The sequence below is a fragment of the Carcharodon carcharias genome, chromosome 23 (genome assembly GCF_017639515.1).
Source record: "Carcharodon carcharias isolate sCarCar2 chromosome 23, sCarCar2.pri, whole genome shotgun sequence".
Classification (NCBI taxonomy): domain Eukaryota; kingdom Metazoa; phylum Chordata; class Chondrichthyes; order Lamniformes; family Lamnidae; genus Carcharodon; species Carcharodon carcharias.
In genome coordinates this window covers 9,341,199-9,360,220 of record NC_054489.1, presented here as the reverse complement: position 1 = coordinate 9,360,220, position 19,022 = coordinate 9,341,199, and the positions used below count along the sequence as shown (strand labels likewise).

Below are 19,022 nucleotides of genomic sequence, written 5' to 3'. Positions count from 1 at the left end.
TCCAAACATGGACAAAAGAGCTGAGCTCCAGAGACGAGGTGAGAGTGACTGCTTTTGACATTAAGGCAGCATTTGACCAAGTGTGGCATCAAGGAGCCCTAGCAAAACTGGAGTCAATGACAATCAGGGGGGAAACTCTCCACTGGTTGGAATCCTACCTAGAACTAAGGAAGATGGTTGTTTGTTGGAGGTCAATTATCTCAGTGCCAGGACATCACTGCAGGTATTCTTCTGGGTTGTGTCTTAGGCCCAGCCATCTTCAGCTGCTACATCAAGGAGCTTCCATCCGTCAAAAGGTCAGATGTGGGTGGGGATGTTCACTGATGATCGCACAATGTTCAGCACCATTTGCGACTCCTCAGATACTGAAGCAATCCATGTCTATTTGCAGCAAGTCCTATCAACATTCAGTTTTGGGCTGATAAGTGGCAAGTTATATTCATGCCATACAAGTTCCAGGCAATGACCATCTCCAACAAATGAGAATCCAATCCCTTTGATATTTAATGGCATCACCATTGCTGAATTCCTCCACTATCAACATCCTGGGGTTACCATTGACAAGAAACCTAACTGGTTCAGTCATATGAATATTGTGGCTGCAAGAGCAGGTCAGAGACTGTGAATTCTGTGGCACGTAACTCATCTCCTGACTCCCCAAAACCTGTGCACCATCTATAAGGTATAAGTCAGGAGTGTGATGGAATACTCACCACTTGACTGCTTGAATGCAGCTTCAAAAACACTCAAGAAGCTCAACGCCAGGGCAAAGTAGCTGCTTGATTGACACCCCAATCACCTCCTTAAATATTCACTCCCTCCACTACTGACACAGAGTGGCAGCAGTACCATCTACAAGATGCGCTACAGCGACTCACCAAGGATCCTTTGACATTGCCTTCCAAACCTGCAACCTCTACTACCTAGAAGGACAAGGGAACAGAGGCATGGGAACACCACCACCAGCAAGCTCCCCTTCAAGCCACACACTATCCACATTATAACTATATCGCTGTTCCTTCACTGTCATTGGGTCAAAATTTTGGAACTCCCTTCCTAACAACACTGGGCTGCATTACAGCACATGAAGGCAGCTCACCACCACCTTCTCAAGCACAATTAGAGATGGGCAAAATGCTGGTCTAGCCAGCGATGCCCGCATCCTGTGAAAGAATAAAAAAAGTGCCAAAGGATCACCTATCATGAGTCAGCAACTTAAAGGGTGCAAGTGTTGTAAACAAATGGGAATTCTGCAGAACTGATCAGATCCGAAGGTATTTGACAATATTTGTAGCAGTCTTGGTCAGCAGCTCTCCAGTCTTGATTAAATGTTTGGGCCTTGCTGTCTCAGCACTTAGCACTGGAGTCATTTATCACCTTGTGTACTCCAGCCAAACAAGAATCGTTACTTATTTGTACACTCTTGTCAATTCAAGGATTTTTTTTGCTACAAAGACAAGATCACATGACTGAATCTGTCTACATTTCAAACTGTTCTTGGCGCTGAATTGGCTCCTTAGTTACTATAAATCTTGGAGCAATTTGTATGTGTAACAAACTCAAACTCAATTAATTTTGTTCTGTAACATGCTGAGATGAGCAGCGAAAGTATCATTATCAGATTCCAGAAACTTATTCTTCCCATGCCATTGGCAATTGTGGCTTCAGATGTCTGGGCCCTAAGCTCTAGGACTCCTTCCCCTTCCCCCTGGCCAACCCTGAACAAAAAAACTTGGCACTTCTCTTTTTCCTCTTTTAAGGTGCCCTTTAAAACCTACCACTTTGGCCAAACTTTTGGCCGCCTGTTCTAATGTATCTTTATGTGGCACGATGGTAAACTTTTTTGAGAATGGGTCTTGGGACATTTTATTACAAACACTGTACACAATAAACGCAAGTTGTTGTTCTGCCGTACAATCTTGGTGAAAGAGAGAGAGAGAGAAAGGGAAGAATGTCCAAGATCAGAAAACAGCTAGCGGTAAGAAGGCACCTCATCCAACCAAAAAAGAACTTTTAAAAACCCTGGTACTCCAATAGCGTCCCCAGTAGCATCTGCCTTTTGCCTAAATATTTGCAGGGCTTTTTGCCTCCACTGCCCTGTCTGGGAATCCATTCCATGTGTTGATTACTCCTTTTGGAACATATCAGCGGGAGTAGGCCATTTGGTCCCTCTAGCTTGCCATTCAATAGATCATGGCTGATCTTTATCTTAACTCCATACACCCATCTTGGAGATGCAATGAGATTCCTGACATTAGTCTTAAAGTTTCCCTTTGCTGGTTCCTACTGTCATGGTTTAATTTAATAGCAGCTTTTCCTTTCCAACACCATTTACTAACTTATATTTGAGGGCTCATTTCAGTTGTATCCCAAGCTTTCCAGTCTTCTCTCATAATTAAGAGGTGACCTAATTGAAACATATAAAATTCTTAGTGAGCTCGATGGGGGTAGAAACTGAGGTTCTGTTTGTTCTGGCTGGGGAAACTAGAACTGGGGCCAGTATAAGGAATAGGCCATTTAGGATTGAGATGAGGAAAAGTGTCTTCACTCAGAGGGTTGTAAATCTTTGAAATTCTCCGCCCCAGAGGATTGTGGATGCTCAGTAATTGAGTATATTCAAGACTGAGATTGATAGATTTGTGTTTACTAAGAGAATCAAGGGATAGGGCAGGAAAGTGCAGCTGATCTCGAAGTTCAGCTATGATGGTTATTGAATAGTGAAGCAAGCTTGAGGGTCCATATGGCCTACTCCTGCTTCTACTTCTTACGTTCTGACATGACACCATGGCTCAGTTGATAGAACTTTTGTTTCTGAGACACAGATTATGGGCTCAAGCCCCACTCTCAGAACTTGAGCACAAAAATCTTGTCTGACACTCCAGTGCAGTACAGAGCAGGTGTTACATTGTTGGAGATGTGCACATAACAAGACATGGCATTTACAATAATTCATCATATATGAAGTTCTCTAGGCTGCATTTGAGAGGCGTCACAAGGTGCTCGATAAATACAAGTCTCTCTGATGAACCAAACATTTTAATTTTATTACATAGAATGTTGTAACTTGCTATTTCTAAACAGTCCCACATGTATATCTCATTGCTAGTTCTATTGTGGATATGATTCACAAAACAGGACAGAAGGGTGTCATCTGGTCAAAATGCATTTTGAGTACAGAGTTTTAGTCACTGAGACACAGATATTTAAGCCCCAGAGATAAAAGCCAGGAGAAGCTAATTCCTCATGTCAGAGGACTGAGTTGTAAGAAAGAAAGACTTGCATTTCTATAGTGCCTTTCACAACTTCAGGATGTCCCAAAGCACCCTACAGCCAATGAAGTACTTTCAAAGTGTAGTCACTGTTATACTGTGATGAATGGCAAAAATGCAGCAGCCACTCTGCACAAGCACAAATAGCAATGTGATAATGACCAGGTAATCTGTTTTACTGATGTTGATTGAGGGATAAATATTAATGAGGACACCTGAACTCCTCTGCTCTTCTTTGAATAGTGCCAGGTCCATCTGAGAAGGCGGAAGAGGACTGCAATTAAGCTGATCAAGAAGACAGCACTTTCAGCGGTCCAGCACTCCCTTAGTACTGCACTGAAGTACCAGCCTTAAGATTATGTTCCCAAGTCTGTGGATCTGGCAGAAGGGGTTGTGGGAGATGGGGGGGTGAGGGGTGTTCTTGAACACGACTTTCTGAATGGTTGAAAGCTTTACGTTCACAAATCTGGTTAGAAATTTAGAGAGGGTTAGGATGGTAGTGCAGCTTGCCTTTGCCACGGACAGGCCATCATATTTATCTTCATCAGTCTGTGAAAGGTATCTTGAATGATATTAACAGCAGAGCAATTACGGATACTGGTAGATGGCAGTGTTTTCTGCTGTGTGGAAGGAGGGTGATGTTCATTTGAGTTGTAAAAGCATCTTACAGCAGCAGGGGGAGCAGCCTTAGAGCTTGGAGAAAGAATCCGAGAGAGAGAGAGACCGAGACAGACAGACAAACAAGAGACATTCATAGGGCTTTTCGGTTCTCACTCGTCCACTCACAAGGAGCTACCATGACATTTTGGTCTCACCCTTGCAATGTGCCGTCAAGCCCAGAAATTTAAATGCTAAGAATTAACAAATCCTAGAAGCAAGGGAATACTGCAGAAGGAAAATATTAAGATTTTTTTCTTCTTGCATTTGATTTCTTTTTTTGAGGGGGGGAATTTTTGTTTTACAAAAATGGCAGCCAACTGTACTGCCAGTGCCAGCAAGACAAAAACCAAGAAGAAACACTTTGTGGCTCAGAAAGTGAAGCTCTTCAGGGCCAGTGAACCCCTCCTTAGTGTCCTCATGTGGGGAGTCAACCACACCGTGAGTAAGATCAGATCTGTCTTAATTATTGGAATTATTATGACTTATTTATTCATACATCTTAAAAAAAGAGAATGGACTTTGCTGTGAGGAGCTGGACTTAAAAGAGGGGGATGGCTTAAGATGCTCAATAATCTTATCATTTTTCTTCTTAGACCTTGATTTAAGATTGTGCATTTTGCAAGTAAAAAGAAGCTGGGTTACTTTTTATTTTTAGTTTTAATTTTTGGGGATGAATCCAACCTTTTTGGGAGGGGGAGTTGGGGCTAAAGGCCTGTGGGGTTTTAAGAGGATCTTTTAAGAGGGGGGAAAAGAGGAGGCAACCACACTTAATAATGAATAATAAGTAATTATGTTTGTTGCTGAACAATATTTGAATGAATTGAATTGTTTTATTTATACAAATGGAAGGCAGAGATGTGTTTAATTTTTTTTTGTTGGTCTTTTTAAAGATCCAGCTCAGGCCGGAGGGAGGTGTTTGCTTTGAATTTAAAAAAAAAAGTCAGAATAATAATTGATATTTTATTTTGATAAGGGCGAAGGTGTTATTTAATGGGACGTTTAGCGCGATTTTTGGCCTTATTTAGATTTTGTGAAGAATTTTCCCTCAGGCCCAAAAAAAAAGGGAGGGAGGGAGGGAGGAGGAGGAGGAGGAGGGGAGGGGAGGAGGGGGGGGGGGGAGAGATTTTTTATTTTAAATTATTATTATTTAAATTCCCTCACATTTTTATCGATGGGTTTTTTTTTTAACAAATGTTTTCGCGCTGGATTTTTCGGCCTTTTATTTTTTTTTTCCCTCCTTGGCTCACCAAGTTTTTTTTTACAAATTTATTCGCCTTTTATGAAAAGGAAAAAAAAAAAAAATCCATGATTATTAAAATTAACCTTATCTGCGCCGGGGTCATTTTTAAAAAAAAAAAAAAAAATCCTCCCCCTCCTCTTTTCATCGGATTTTCGCTTTTCCAGCTACCGCGCCCCTCGGGTCGGCCTCTCTCCTCACGCAAGCTCGAGGCTTCTGCGGCCTAGCTCTGCCCAGTTTGAGGTTTTTAATCCTTCCAGAGTGTGTGTGTTGGGGGGTGGGGTGGGGGTGGGGTGGGGGTGGTGGGGGTGAATCTGTTTTAAGTTCCCACAGAGGCTTCAGATTCCCTTTTCCAGATAAACCCAGGGGATTAAGTGAGGCTTTTGTTTTTTTGGGTGTATGTGTCAGCTTTGCACAATTGTGGGTTATGGTTTATAATTTGCCCTGTGTTTTGGGTCCAGTAATTCCTTGTAATTTAATAATTTCAGCTGGAATTTGCATGACTTAGGGTGGTTTTACGTTTTCGAAAACGTCTGTGACTGACGGCATGCAGTGGTTCATTTCCAGCATCCTGCTGTCAATCTGGTTCAAAAAGGGGCAAAAAAAAGTTCCTCAAGGGATGATGTACATCTTGATGCCAACGTGGTGACACCCCACTTTGTGTAATACGTCGATGGATTTTTGCTCGGCACGGGTATTGAGGGAGCTAATGTGAGGAGGTGGAATCGCAATGAATGACAGAACAGGTTTGAGGGGCCGAAAGGCCTCCTCCAGTTCCTATGTGCCTAATGCAGATCCACCTTGGGATCCCTAGTCACCGGGCTACGGGGCATTATAGTTATAGCTTTGCAACACTTGGAGTTCAGAAGTAGAACGGCAGCTATCTTTTGGGTAGATCAGGGGCTGTATTATAAATACTAGCCCTTGATTAACTGGATTCATATGTGATATGATGAGGATGCTTTGGATTTGAAAAATTGATATTTCAAAAACTCCGAGTGAGCTGCAACGATTGGGATAATGATTTCTCAATCTAACCATTCCTCCGTGAAGTTCTCAATTCTGCCATTCCCCATGCTGGTTAGAAAACACAGCCAAACGATCCAGTAAGGATAAAGGGATAATAATCATGAGTGGTAACCAGGCTGACATTTTCTTCCTCCTCCCTAGCCAACTGGCGTCAGTTGCAGTGACCGCCCTGCTACTGAGGTGGAAATCAACCAATTCAATACAGACTGGGAATTGAACCTGGGTCCATCTTGATCTGTTTCATGTTGGCCATTGAACCATTGGAGGAACGTGTTTTGTGACTTTATTTTAACATTGTCAACCATCTACATGTGTACCATCTACAAGATGCATTGCAGGAAATCACCAAGCCTCCTTAGAAAGCACCTTCCAAACCCATGACCATTACTATGTAGAAGGGCAAGGGCAACAGACAGATGGAAACACCGCCACCTGCATGTTCCCCTCCAAGCCAGACACCATCCTGACTTGGAGATATATCACTGTTCCTTCACTGTCACTGGGTCAAAATCCTGGAACTCCCTCCCCAACAGCACAGTGTGTGTCCCTACACCACATGGACTGCAGTTGTTCAAGAAAGCAGCTCACCACCACCTTCTCAAGGGCAATCAGGGATGGGCAATAAATGCTGGCCTAGCCAATGACACCCACATCCCATGATTGAATTTTTAAAAATTGTTTCCAGAGCTGTTGTCTCTCTGTACATGCATTTCATTTTCCTACCCAGCCAGATAAGATTTAGTGGGGTAATTGTTAAGAAAATGCTTCCACTTCTGAGGGAGGCCAAACCTAGGGGGTCATAAATATAAAATTGTTACTAATAAATCCAGTAAGGAATGTAGGAGAAACTTTTCACTCAAAGTGGTTAGAATGTGAATCTCGCTACCACCTGGAGAAGTTGAGGTAAATAGCATTTAGGGGGAAGCTAGATAAATATGTGACAAGAAAAAGAATAAATGGATAGGGTTGAATAATGTAGAGATGAGATATTAACACCAGCAGGCCAAATGGTCTTTCTCTCTGTTGTAAATTCTATGTAATTCTAGGAGGAAAAAAATATATACTTTAATGCTACTATTGTAAATTAACTTTGTATCACAAAGTCTGCTCCTTTGCTGAGTTTGCTGGGGCTGGGTATGGTGTAATCCATAGTCATCAGGATGGGGAGGTTGGTCATGTTCTGCATGAAGTATCCTTAACAATTAATTATGTGACACTCGGGAATTTAGGGCAAGGTACAGGTGGGAATGGACACTGTCGGTTATGTTGGCCTGTAGAATTTCACTTCCTTATAAGGCAATGACACCTTTAATAAACCATTGGTTATAGGTGAAGGAGATTTCACTGGTGATTTTGAGTTGTTGCAGTTCTTTTCTGGCTGGCTCAAAATCCTGGAAGTCTCTCCCTAACAGCACTGTTACCTACACCACATGGACTGCAGGAGTTCAAGAAGGCGGCTCAGCATCACCTTCTCAAGGGCAACTGGGGGTGGGCTATAAATGCTGGCCTTAGGAGTGATGCTCACATCCCATAATGAATAAAAAATAAACTAGCCTTTTACACAAGTGAAATAACGTCCGCTGGTCAACTGAGCTGGACAGGTAATGTTTCTAGCTAGGGTGGTTCTTGCTGTGCAGTTTGATCTGTTCCTGTAGCTCGACCCTTTTGACGAGCATTTCAGCACAAGAATCAAAAATGTAGCCAGCTTACCTGGAGAATAATGGGTGCTCATTAGTCATTTTAAGGCATTTAAAAAAAATGTAAAAATCCCCCACTTCAGCTTTCTTCCATCACACTACAGTATGGTTCCATAGACAGCTAATGACTTCTGGTACCCCAGCCAAGTGGCCATTTCGCATGTATGAGTGTCTTGATTGTGCGGGCCATCACAGCTGACTTGATACTGTGCACACTTTCTAGCAGCATGATTAGGAATGGGAACGCTAGCCATGTGACGCTGAGGCCAATTATAGCCCGCTTTCTTTTGCTCAGATTGACCAACTTGCCACAGGTCTGCGAGTAGAACACGGGCCTGTCCTTGTACGCATGACTGAAACACCAGGATCGGTCTGTTGCCAACTGAGGACAAACAGATTGCAGCTTGAACTGACCTCTTTGTCCTTTGGTGATCAGAAAAATGTCTAAGAGCTTTGAAGTTTATCTGGGATCTTCCATTCCCACTTTGAGGCAGAAAAAGGATGCCGTGGAGTTAATTACCCTCATAACATTTCATCAGTTAAAAGATTTTAGGGAGAATTCTTAGATTGCGCATTATTATTTCTGGAATAGTTTAAGTATTGTGAAATTCAAGTGCCAAAATGTAGGTAGATTTCTCAGGAGAATGGTGGGTCCTTGTTAAATATTTCAATGTAGAAGCGTTAATGGATTTGGGGAAGGTTATCGTCCAAACTGCAGCCTTTCAGCCCTGCTTGTTTGCCTTCCAGTCAATCCAGTCCGATTTCCACATTTACCACTTTTGTACTTTTTTGTCCATTCATGGGATGTAGGCTTCGCTCGCAAACCCGGCATTTATTGCCCATCCCTAATTGCCCTTGAGAAGGAGTTGCAGAGCTGACTTCTTGAACTGCTGCAGTCTGTGTGGTTGTGGGTACATCCACAGTGTTCTTAGGGACGAAGTTCCACAATTTTGACCCAACAACAGTGTAAAAATGGTGATTATAGTCAGCTTGGTGCAACTTGAATGGGAACCTGCAGGAGGTGGCATTCCGATGCATCTGCTGCCCTCACTTGCCAAGGAGCCTTTGTGAAATGCTGCTGTCATTTTCCCTTGTGTTGAGCTCCATCGACCTGAAGATTTGACAAAGGCTGTTGTCAACACTTTTGATTAGAACTCAATGATTTGCAACTTGAGAAATATGGTAGTTAATGAGAATATTGATTCAAACTCCATGTGGTCCAAGAGGCTCTGTGGCATGCACCTAAGTAGCCCTCAAAGACAGAAATCTTTTGACACTTCTTGTCATAAACTCCAAGAGTGAATCATAACCTAACTGATCATGGGATTGCTCCCTTGGAATTGGTCCTTTGTGTCCTGGTGCATCAAATAACTAGGGCAGTAGAGAGGGCTTTAAACTAAGTAGTGGGGGAGGCTCTGGAGAGGGAAATGTAGGCTTCAAAGCAAAAGGATATGGCAGCATTGCAGGGCAGCTATTTAAGTAATGATACCCAGAGCGTGACAGGGACAGTGTACAAACATTTTTTTTTAAAAAGCAGCAAATAGGGTCAAAGAGGGAAAAAATGGTAAAAAGGGAAAATTAATGGCTCTTTACTTAAATGCACGTAGTATTCGGAACGAAATAAATAAATTATTAGCACAAATAGAGGTTAATGGGTATGATCTTGTAGCCATTACGGAGACATGTTTACAAGGAGATCAAAGCTGGGAACTAAATATTCAGGGGTATATGACCTTTTAAAAGGACAGACAGGAGGGAAAGGGTGGTGGGGTAGCTTTGTTAGTACGAGATGGAATAAGTATGATAGGAAGAAGTGATCTCGGATCAGAAGATGTAGAATCCATATGGGTGGAGGTAAGAAATAACAAAGGGAAGAAGACACTGGTGGGAGTAATTTATAGGCCCTCTGATAGTAGCTATACTGTATTCAGAGAATAAATCATGAGATAATGAGAGCATGTAAAAAAGGCAGTACATTAATCATGGGTGATTTTAATCTTTATGTAGATTGGTAAAATCAAATTAGCAGTGGTAGCCACGAGCAAGAATTCATAGAGTGTATTTGGGACAATTTTCTAGAACAATATGTTGTGGATCCAATCAGGGATCAGGCTATTTTGGATCTGGTAATATGTAATGAAGCATATTTAATAAGTGATCTCAGAGTAAAAGATCTCTGAGGAATTAGTTACCATAACATGTTAGAATTTAGCATTCAGTTCGAGAGTGAGAAACTTGGGTCAGAAACAACTGTGCTAAACTTACATAAGGGTAATTACAAAGGAATGAGGGCAGAGTTGGCTGGAGTGGACTGGGAAAGCAGTTTAGCAGAAAAGATGGTTGATGAACAATGGCAGACGTTTAAGAAAATAGTTCATGACTCACAACAAAGATATATCCCAATGAAGAAGAAGGATTCTAGGGAAGGGATAAACCAACCATGGTTAACCAAGGAAGTTAAGGATAGTAGCAGATTGAAAGAAAAAAACATACGATGTGGCAAAGATTAATGGTAGGCCACGCAATTGGGAAAGTTTTAAAAACCAACTAAATATGACCAAAAAAAATAAAGAGGGAAAAAATAAACTGAGGGTAAACTAGCAAGTAAAATAAAAACGGACAGTAAGAACTTCTTTAAAAATGTTAAAAGGAAGAGAGAGGCCAAAGTGAACATAGGCCCCTTGGAGAAATAGGTTGGGGAAATATTAATGGGGAACCAGGAAATGGCAGAGGAGTTGATAATTACTTTGCATCAGTCTTCATCTTGGAATACACATAGCATTCCAAAAATACTAAATAGGGACAAAAGAGGGGGAGGAAATAAATACAATAACTACCATTAGAGAAAAAGTTCTAGGGAAACTAATGGGGCTAAAGGCCGATAAGTCCCCTGGACCTAATATGTTGCATCCTAGGATATTAAAGGAAGTAGCTACAGAGATAGTAGATGCACTGGTAGTAATTTTCCAAGAATCCTTAGATTCTGGAAAAGTCCCAGAGGATTAGAAAACTGCCAATGTAACATCCTTATTCAAAAAGGGTGGGAGACAAAAAACAGGTAACTATAGGTCAGTTAGCTTAACATCCTTCATTGGGAAAATGTTAGAGTCTATTATAAAAGATGTAATAGCAGAGCATTTAGAAATGCGTAATATAACCAAGCAGAGTTAGCATGGCTTCATGAAGGGGAAATCATGCCTGACAAATTTATTAGAATTCTTTGAGGAGGTAACAAGCAGGATAGATAAAGGGGAACCAGTAGATGTAATATATTTGGATTTCCAAAAAGCTTCAATAAAGTACCGCACATAAAGCTACTTAATAAGGTAAGAGCCCATGATGTTGGGGATAGTATAATTAGCATGGATAGAGGATTGGCTAGCTAATAAAAGACAGAGAGTTAGGATCGGGGGGTATATTCAGGATGTAACTAGTGGAATGCCACAGGGATCAGTGCTGGGGCCACAATTATTTACAATATATGTTAATGACTTGGATGAGGGAAGTGAATGTACTATTGCTAAGTTTGCGGATGACACAAAAATAGGTGGGAAGGCAAGTGATGAGAATGACACAAAGAGTCACAAAGAGGGATATGGACAGGTTAAGTGAGTGGGCAAAAATTTGGCAGATGGAATATAATGTGGGAAAATGTGAGGTTATGCACTTTGGCAGGAAGAATAGAAGAGTTGAATATTATTTAAATGGAGAATGACTGCAGAAAGCTGCAACACAGAGGGATTTGGGGGTCCTCGTGCATGAATCACAAAAAGCTAACATACAAGTTCAACAGGTAATAGGGAAGGCAAATGGAATGTTGGCCTTTATTTCAAAGGGAATAGAGTATAAAAATAGGGAAGTCTTGTTAAACCTATACAAGGCACTAGTTAGACCACACCTAGAATACTCTGAACAGTTTTGGTCCCATTATCTAAGGAAAGATATACCGGCGTTGGAGACAATCCAGCGAAGGTTCACTAGGTTGATCCTGGATATGGAGGGATTTTCTTATGATGAGAGGTTGAGTAGGTTGGGCCTGTACTCATTGGAGTTTAGAAGAATGAGGGGCAACCTTATTGAAACACACAGGACTCTTCGGGGGCTTGATAAGGTAGAAGCTGAGAGATTGTTTCCCCTTGTGGGAGAGTCTAGGATCAGAGGGCATAATCTCGGAGTAAGGGATCACCCATTGAAGACAGAGATGAGGAGGAATTTCTTGTCTCACAGCATAGTGAAGCTGTGGAATTCTTTATCGCAGAGGGCTATAGAGGCTGGGTTGTTTATATATTCAAGGCTGAGTTAGCCAGATTTATAATCAGTAAGGGAATCAAAGGTTATGGGGAAAAGGCAGGAAAGTGGAGTTGAGGGTTATCAGATCAGCCACGATCTAATTGAATGGTAGAGCAGACGCGATGGGCCGAAAGGCCTACTTCTGCTCCTACGTCTTATGGTCTTATTCTTGTATTTTTATAAAGCATATATTACAGAAAATGAAATAGGGAAGTTGTATTATGTTTCTTCCCCTTTTTGTAACTGGTGAGCAGGACACTCCATGCATTTAGTGCCAGATTGCAAGGTCTCAAGACTGTTTGGGTGGAGAAGATACTTAGGCCCCTATGATCATGCTGTTACAGATTACCAGCTACCTTCCCATTACAGTATCCAATTGCTTCGTAAGCGAACCCAGTATCCTGGCAAGATCCATTTTTTGATAATCTGGTGGATTGCCACTTTGAAGCCTAGACATTAGGGTTATTGTTTTTGACATACTAACTTGATGTAACCTAGCATATCCAGTTTATTGAATTATAATGCATGCAATAGAACATATTTTAATGTTCAATAAAAAATTGCCTTCCAAACTCAGCTTAGAACTCAGAATTTACAAACATTAACTTTTTGCGATTGTGTGATTGGCTGTAATGTTGAAGGGGCAGCCAAAATAGAAATAAATAAAAATAAGATAGCAAGAGGAGCTCAAGATCAAATTCCATACAACAGACAGCAAGTTTAAGTAAAAACTTGTAACATACACCTGGCTCTGTAAGATTAGGCACATGAAAGTTCTGTGCATGGTTATCAGGGCTCCCGTGGATTAGTCAATGAAAGGGGCATTTGGAAAATTCAGTGGGCATCAAACTACGGGGGTGGTGGGGGGGGAGTAAAATTGAAGGAAATTGGGCAAAAACTGATAACACAGAAGTGATGTGTTGTTGGAACTGTGCTTTGGATAGTCCTTCCTCCTGGCTATAGAAAAAAGGGAGAGAGCAAGAACTGTGATTTATATAGCACTTTTCACGACCATTCAAAGCACTCCAAAGACCTGTGAAATTGAATCACAGTCGTAATGTATGCAAATGTGACTGCTAATCTACGTAAAACAAGGAGCAATGATATAACTGATCAGAAGATCTGTTTTAGTAATGCTGGTTCATTGAAAAATATTGGAAGAACTTTACTGGCGTTCTTCAAGTAGGACTAAGAGACTTTTATATCTGCCTGAGAGGGCTGAATGGTTTAATATCGTAATGAGGCCCATTTACACTTGCTAGAAGTGACATATATTCATGCATAGGGACCCATTCTCTGCAAATAAAAGGAATATGTTCAAGCGTTGCACCTTTTTTGAACTATCCGGAAGTTTGGGGAGCCTGTAGTCCCTCATTGCTTTTTCCATGCAATGCCTTAGGCAATCAAAATTCTCCTGCCAATCCATCAAGACCATTTTCTCCTGTAGTATAAATTGTTGTGATCATTTGAAATTTGGCATTCTTGCATTTGTCCTGATGAGAGCAAGATGAAAAACTTTGGCAACTTGTCTCGCTTTTCATCAGTACTACATTGAAGTGTCAGTTGGAATCCTGCAGTGGAGCTTGAACCCATGACCTTTGATTCTGTGGTGAATGTACCACTGAGCCAAGGCTGAGACTTAAAATACAATACCTTCCCGTAACTCTGTAGCAGAATGCAGCTTTGCAGATGTGGCGAAGAAAGCAAGTGTGAAATATGAGTCTCCTGGGCAGCGAATTTGTAAATCATAATCTTGTAGTAAAGTATTTTTGTGATACTAGGGTTGACTAAAGGTGACTTAGGAAGCAAACAGGTTTTTTGTGATAAAAACAAAAAAACTGCGGATGCTGGAAATCCAAAACAAAAACAGAATTACCTGGAAAAACTCAGCAGGTCTGGCAGCATCGGCGGAGAAGAAAGGAGTTGACGTTTCGAGTCCTCATGACCCTTCGACAGAACTTGAGTTCGAGTCCAAGAAAGAGTTGAAATATAAGCTGGTTTAAGGTGTGTGGGAGGGGCGGAGAGAGAGAGAGAGAGGGAAGTGGAGGGGGGGTGTGGTTGTAGGGACAAACAAGCAGTGATAGAAGCAGATCATCAAAAGATGTCACCAACAATAGAACAAAAGAACACATAGGTGTTAAAGTTGGTGATATTATCTAAACGAATGTGCTAATTAAGAATGGATGGTAGGGCACTCAAGGTATAGCTCTAATGGGGGTGGAGGGAGCATAAAAGATTTAAAAATATTTAAAAATAATGGAAATAGGTGGGAAAAGAAAAATCTATATAATTTATTGGGAAAAAAAGGAAGGGGGAAACAGAAAGGGGGTGGGGATGGGGGAGGGAGCTCAAGACCTAAAGTTGTTGAATTCAATATTCAGTCCGGAAGGTTGTAAAGTGCCTAGTCGGAAGATGAGGTGTTGTTCCTCCAGTTTGCGTTGGACTTCAATGGAACAATGCAGCAAGCCAAGGACAGACATGTGGGCAAGAGAGCAGGGTGGAGTGTTAAAATGGCAAGCGACAGGGAGGTTTGGGTCATTCTTGCGGACAGACCGCAGGTGTTCTGCAAAGCGGTCGCCCAGTTTACGGTTGGTCTCTCCAATGTAGAGGAGACCACATTGGGAGCAACGAATGCAGTAGACTAAGTTGGGGGAAATGCAAGTGAAATGCTGCTTCACTTGAAAGGAGTGTTTGGGCCCTTGGACGGTGAGGAGAGAGGAAGTGAAGGGGCAGGTGTTGCATCTTTTGCGTGAGCATGGGGTGGTGCCATAAGAGGGGGTTGAGGAGTAGGGGGTGATGGAGGAGTGGACCAGGGTGTCCCGGAGGGAGCGATCCCTACGGAATGCCGATAGGGGGGTTGAAGGGAAGATGTGTTTGGTGGTGGCATCATGCTGGAGTTGGCGGAAATGGCGGAGGATGATCCTTTGAGTGCGGAGGCTGGTGGGGTGATAAGTGAGGACAAGGGGGACCCTATCATGTTTCTGGGAGGGAGGAGAAGGCGTGAGGGCAGATGCGCGGAAGATGGGCTGGACACGGTTGAGGGCCCTGTCAACGACTGTGGGTGGAAAACCTCGGTTAAGGAAGAAGGAGGACATGTCAGAGGAACTGTTTTTGAAGGTAGCATCATCGGAACAGATGCGACGGAGGCGAAGGAACTGAGAGAATGGGATGGAGTCCTTACAGGAAGCGGGGTGTGAGGAGCTGTAGTCGAGGTAGCTGTGGGAGTCGGTGGGTTTGTAATGGATATTGGTGGACAGTCTATCACCAGAGATTGAGACAGAGAGGTCAAGGAAGGGAAGGGAAGTGTCAGAGATGGACCACGTGAAAATGATGGAGGGGTGGAGATTGGAAGCAAAATTAATAAATTTTTCTAAGTCCCGACGAGAGCATGAAGCAGCACCGAAGTAATCATCGATGTACCGGGGAAAGAGTTGTGGAAGGTGGCCGGAGTAGGACTGGAACAAGGAATGTTCTACACACCCCATAAAGAGACAGGCATAGCTGGGGCCCATGCGGGTACCCATAGCCACACCTTTTATTTGGAGGAAGTGAGAGGAGTAGAAGGAGAAATTGTTCAGCGTGAGAACAAGTTCAGCCAGACGGAGGAGAGTAGTGGTGGATGGGGATTGTTCAGGCCTCTGTTCAAGGAAGAAGCTAAGGGCCCTCAGACCAACCTGGTGGGGGATGGAGGTGTTTTTTGTGAACCTCTCTGACTCTCTCGCTTCATCTAAGACTTACCTCCTTGACCTAGCTTCTGCCCTAATATCGTGTTACATGACTCAGCGTCAAATGTTCTTCAGTAACACTCCTGTAAAGCACCTTAGGACATTGTAACAACCGTTTCCTTGGCGAGGTCCCCCAATTTGTTATGAGCCCGGACGAGGTACCCCAAATTGTTATGCTCCTGGGTGAGGAGGGATGACCTGGCTCCCCTTCTTTATTCAACACCCTTGGTTGGTCGTAACAAGGTTAATTTAAAAGGAATCCCTTCCCTCATGGATACTTTTGCCCAGTCCAAATGTATTTATGTTTTATAAGGAGCCAATTTAATCAGGCTGTCTTGAGTCAAAGAAAGAGTGAGTTCATTAGTAACTAAACATGAGAAAAAATAATAAAAACGCAACACACATGCACACAGATTAGGAATGAGAAAATTGAGTCCAAAAATAAAAGTTAAAACGATATATGGCTCAGTCCTTTGGCTTGTCCTTGAGAGTAGATGGTGAAACGTTATGGCTGTTAATTTGGGGTGATTCTGGCATTGACTTTGGCAGTTGAGCAGTTGGTTTTTGGAGATTCTTGGTTTTACAGGTTAGCTGAAAGGAGTTGTCCTGTTTCCTTTTCGACTGTGGCATTGCTGACTTTTGACTTGCTTCCAGCAATCAGAGAGTGAGTTTTGTTTACCTGCCAGTGCAGGGATGCCCAATTGGTATTCTTCAGCTGTGACCTTCACAGCACAGGCTCACCAGAATGGAACACCAGACTAACACACAGAACTAGGGTTGCAGTTGGCTTTTTTAAAACCGCTTTTCATGTGTATTCCTGGAAGGGAAAAAACAAACATGTCTTTCACCCAGATTTGTTTTATTTTCAACTCAGTTCATGTTCACAGTCTGGGATATAACTCAACAGCTGAGATGGTAATCATTTTCCATTATCTCCACAACCATTAGAGATTACAGTTCAGTTTGCATTGTATCTTTTCCTTTGAAGTGCCTTTGTCTGAAGTAGGCTGTATCATAACTTTTAGGTGCAACATCCCATTCTCTCTGAACTAGTTGGTCAAGTAATCCACATAGGAATTTTCCAGCAAGTGGTTACCTTACAGTCTCAGCCAGCTTTTGCTTGTATGTCCTTTTTAAAAAAAACACGTCTTACTTAAAAGTTCAGTGTGTCCATATGTAACTTGGAGATAGGATCTGTGGTCATGACAACATTTTACCCTGTTAAATTTGGTATATAAATGCAAGTTGTTGTTAATAAGGTTGAAATGGAGAAGATGTTTCCACTTGTAGGGGAGACCAAAACCTGAGCTCATAAATATAAAATAGTCACTATTAACTTCAATTGGGGATTTAGGAAAAATATTTTTACCCAGAGATTGGCTAGAATATCAAACTCTTTACCACAAGCAGTAGTTGAGGGGATAGTTTGGAGGCATTTAAAAGGAAGATAGATAAACACTGAGGGAGAAAAGAATAGAAGGATATGTTGATAGAGTTATATGAAGTAGGGCGGAGGCTCAAGTGGAGCATAAACACCAGTTGGGCTGAATTCTCCAAATATGCTGCAAATTCTATTTAAACCATGTTATACAGTTCTGTTATACAGTTCTGAATGGGGATTTCTTGCTTTCTAAATTCAAATTCAGGTATGTATTTTAACTGTGCAAATCTGTTTTTAGTTTGGGGGACATTTGCTTGACTAATGGAGATGAGAACTTCTCTTTGCTGTGGCAAAATGTACCCCATGCTTCGGCTGTGTGAACAGACGATTCCGGTGTTGCAAGCCAGAACTGATGTCAATTAGAATTGCCTCCAGAATAAGTGCTAAACTTGTTGCCAGTATGAGACGACAATTTACTTGACCTAACCTTCCCTTCCTTAATTTATTACCCTTTGCCTCCAAAATACCACTTGTTGTCAACTTTGCCATAGTGACTGTTTCCTCCGTTGCGCACACTGAATCTCAATGCTGTTGATAAATTTGTATAATTTAAAAAAATCTGAATTTATATGGATTTATTTTCTGCCAGGAAATCACGTTCCTGTCTCTTCGTGCAGCTTCAAAGAAGTAATGTAAGTGCTGTTGCGCAGCGAGCATTAGCCCGTCCAAACTGATTTGACTGTTGAATTTGTTTACAGTGAATGAATACAACAATTGTCATACGCTGAGCCACATAAGGAGACATTAGGGCATATCACCAAATGCTTGGGAAGAATGGTAGATTTTAAGTAGTGTTTTTAAAAAGGAGAGGAAGGTTTAGGGAGAGAATTCTAGAGGCGTAGGCAGCTGAAGGCATAGCCACCAATGATGGAACAATTAATATCAGGGATGCTCAAGAAGCCAGAATTGGAGCAGTACAGATTTCCCTTTGCCTCCAGCTTGGAGGGTTATAGGGTTGGAGGAGATCACAGAGATAGGGAGAGACCGAGGCCATGGAGGGATTTGAAAACAAGGATTGGAATTTTAAAATTGTGGCGTTGCAATGTAGGCCAGTGAACACATGGGTGACGGTGAACAGAAGTGGCATAAAAGGCATTCTGCCTGTTAGATTTATCATGTTGCACAAAGCTTGGGGGGGGTGGGGGGGGGGTTGGAGTTTTTTGTAAAGCTTCGTTCACGGCACAACAAGAAAAGGGAGTCCCATTCTGCCTTACTTAAGAATTTACACAACAACTTTTGAGTGTTGTGTCAGTCAAATCTGTTCCAAAACGGGACTGCCATTGTACATGTGTAACCTAAAATTGGCCTCAAGCAGATCCATTTATAGATTCTGAACTTCGTTCTTTGAACTTGATCGGCATCTGGGAATAAGAATCCTGTTCATGTCTAAAACAGCTGGGCAGATTTGAGACTCCTTATCTGGGTAAGATACTCCAGATGTGTCCAATCTCCAAGAGGCAAGCTTTACATCTGGAATAAAGAAAATACCTTGCTCTGATTTAGATTTACACCCATCTACTGAACTAACTTTGACGAATGCAAATATGTGTTTTTTTTTAAATATTCATCATGATCAAATACTTAGTGTGGAGATTACCATTTGTCAATTCCATAAAGGTGCCATCCTACTACACAATGCGAGACTGCTAAATGCGTAGAGCGAGATGGGTCACT

At 42.0% G+C, this 19,022-nt stretch overlaps 1 protein-coding gene across 4 annotated transcripts in view; it reads left to right on the top strand.

Annotated features, from left to right (window-relative positions):
- Window positions 1–4,007: 4,007 nt before the first annotated feature.
- Window positions 4,008–19,022, top strand: part of LOC121269191 (phosphatidylinositol 5-phosphate 4-kinase type-2 beta) — a 98,556-nt gene continuing 83,541 nt past the window's right edge. For all 4 annotated transcript variants that reach the window (XM_041173721.1, XM_041173720.1, XM_041173719.1 and 1 more), the window contains exon 1: window positions 4,008–4,367. In XM_041173721.1, coding sequence (XP_041029655.1) covers window positions 4,236–4,367 — 132 coding nt within the window. In that variant the 5' untranslated portion in view covers window positions 4,008–4,235. The remainder of the gene's footprint in view (window positions 4,368–19,022) is intronic.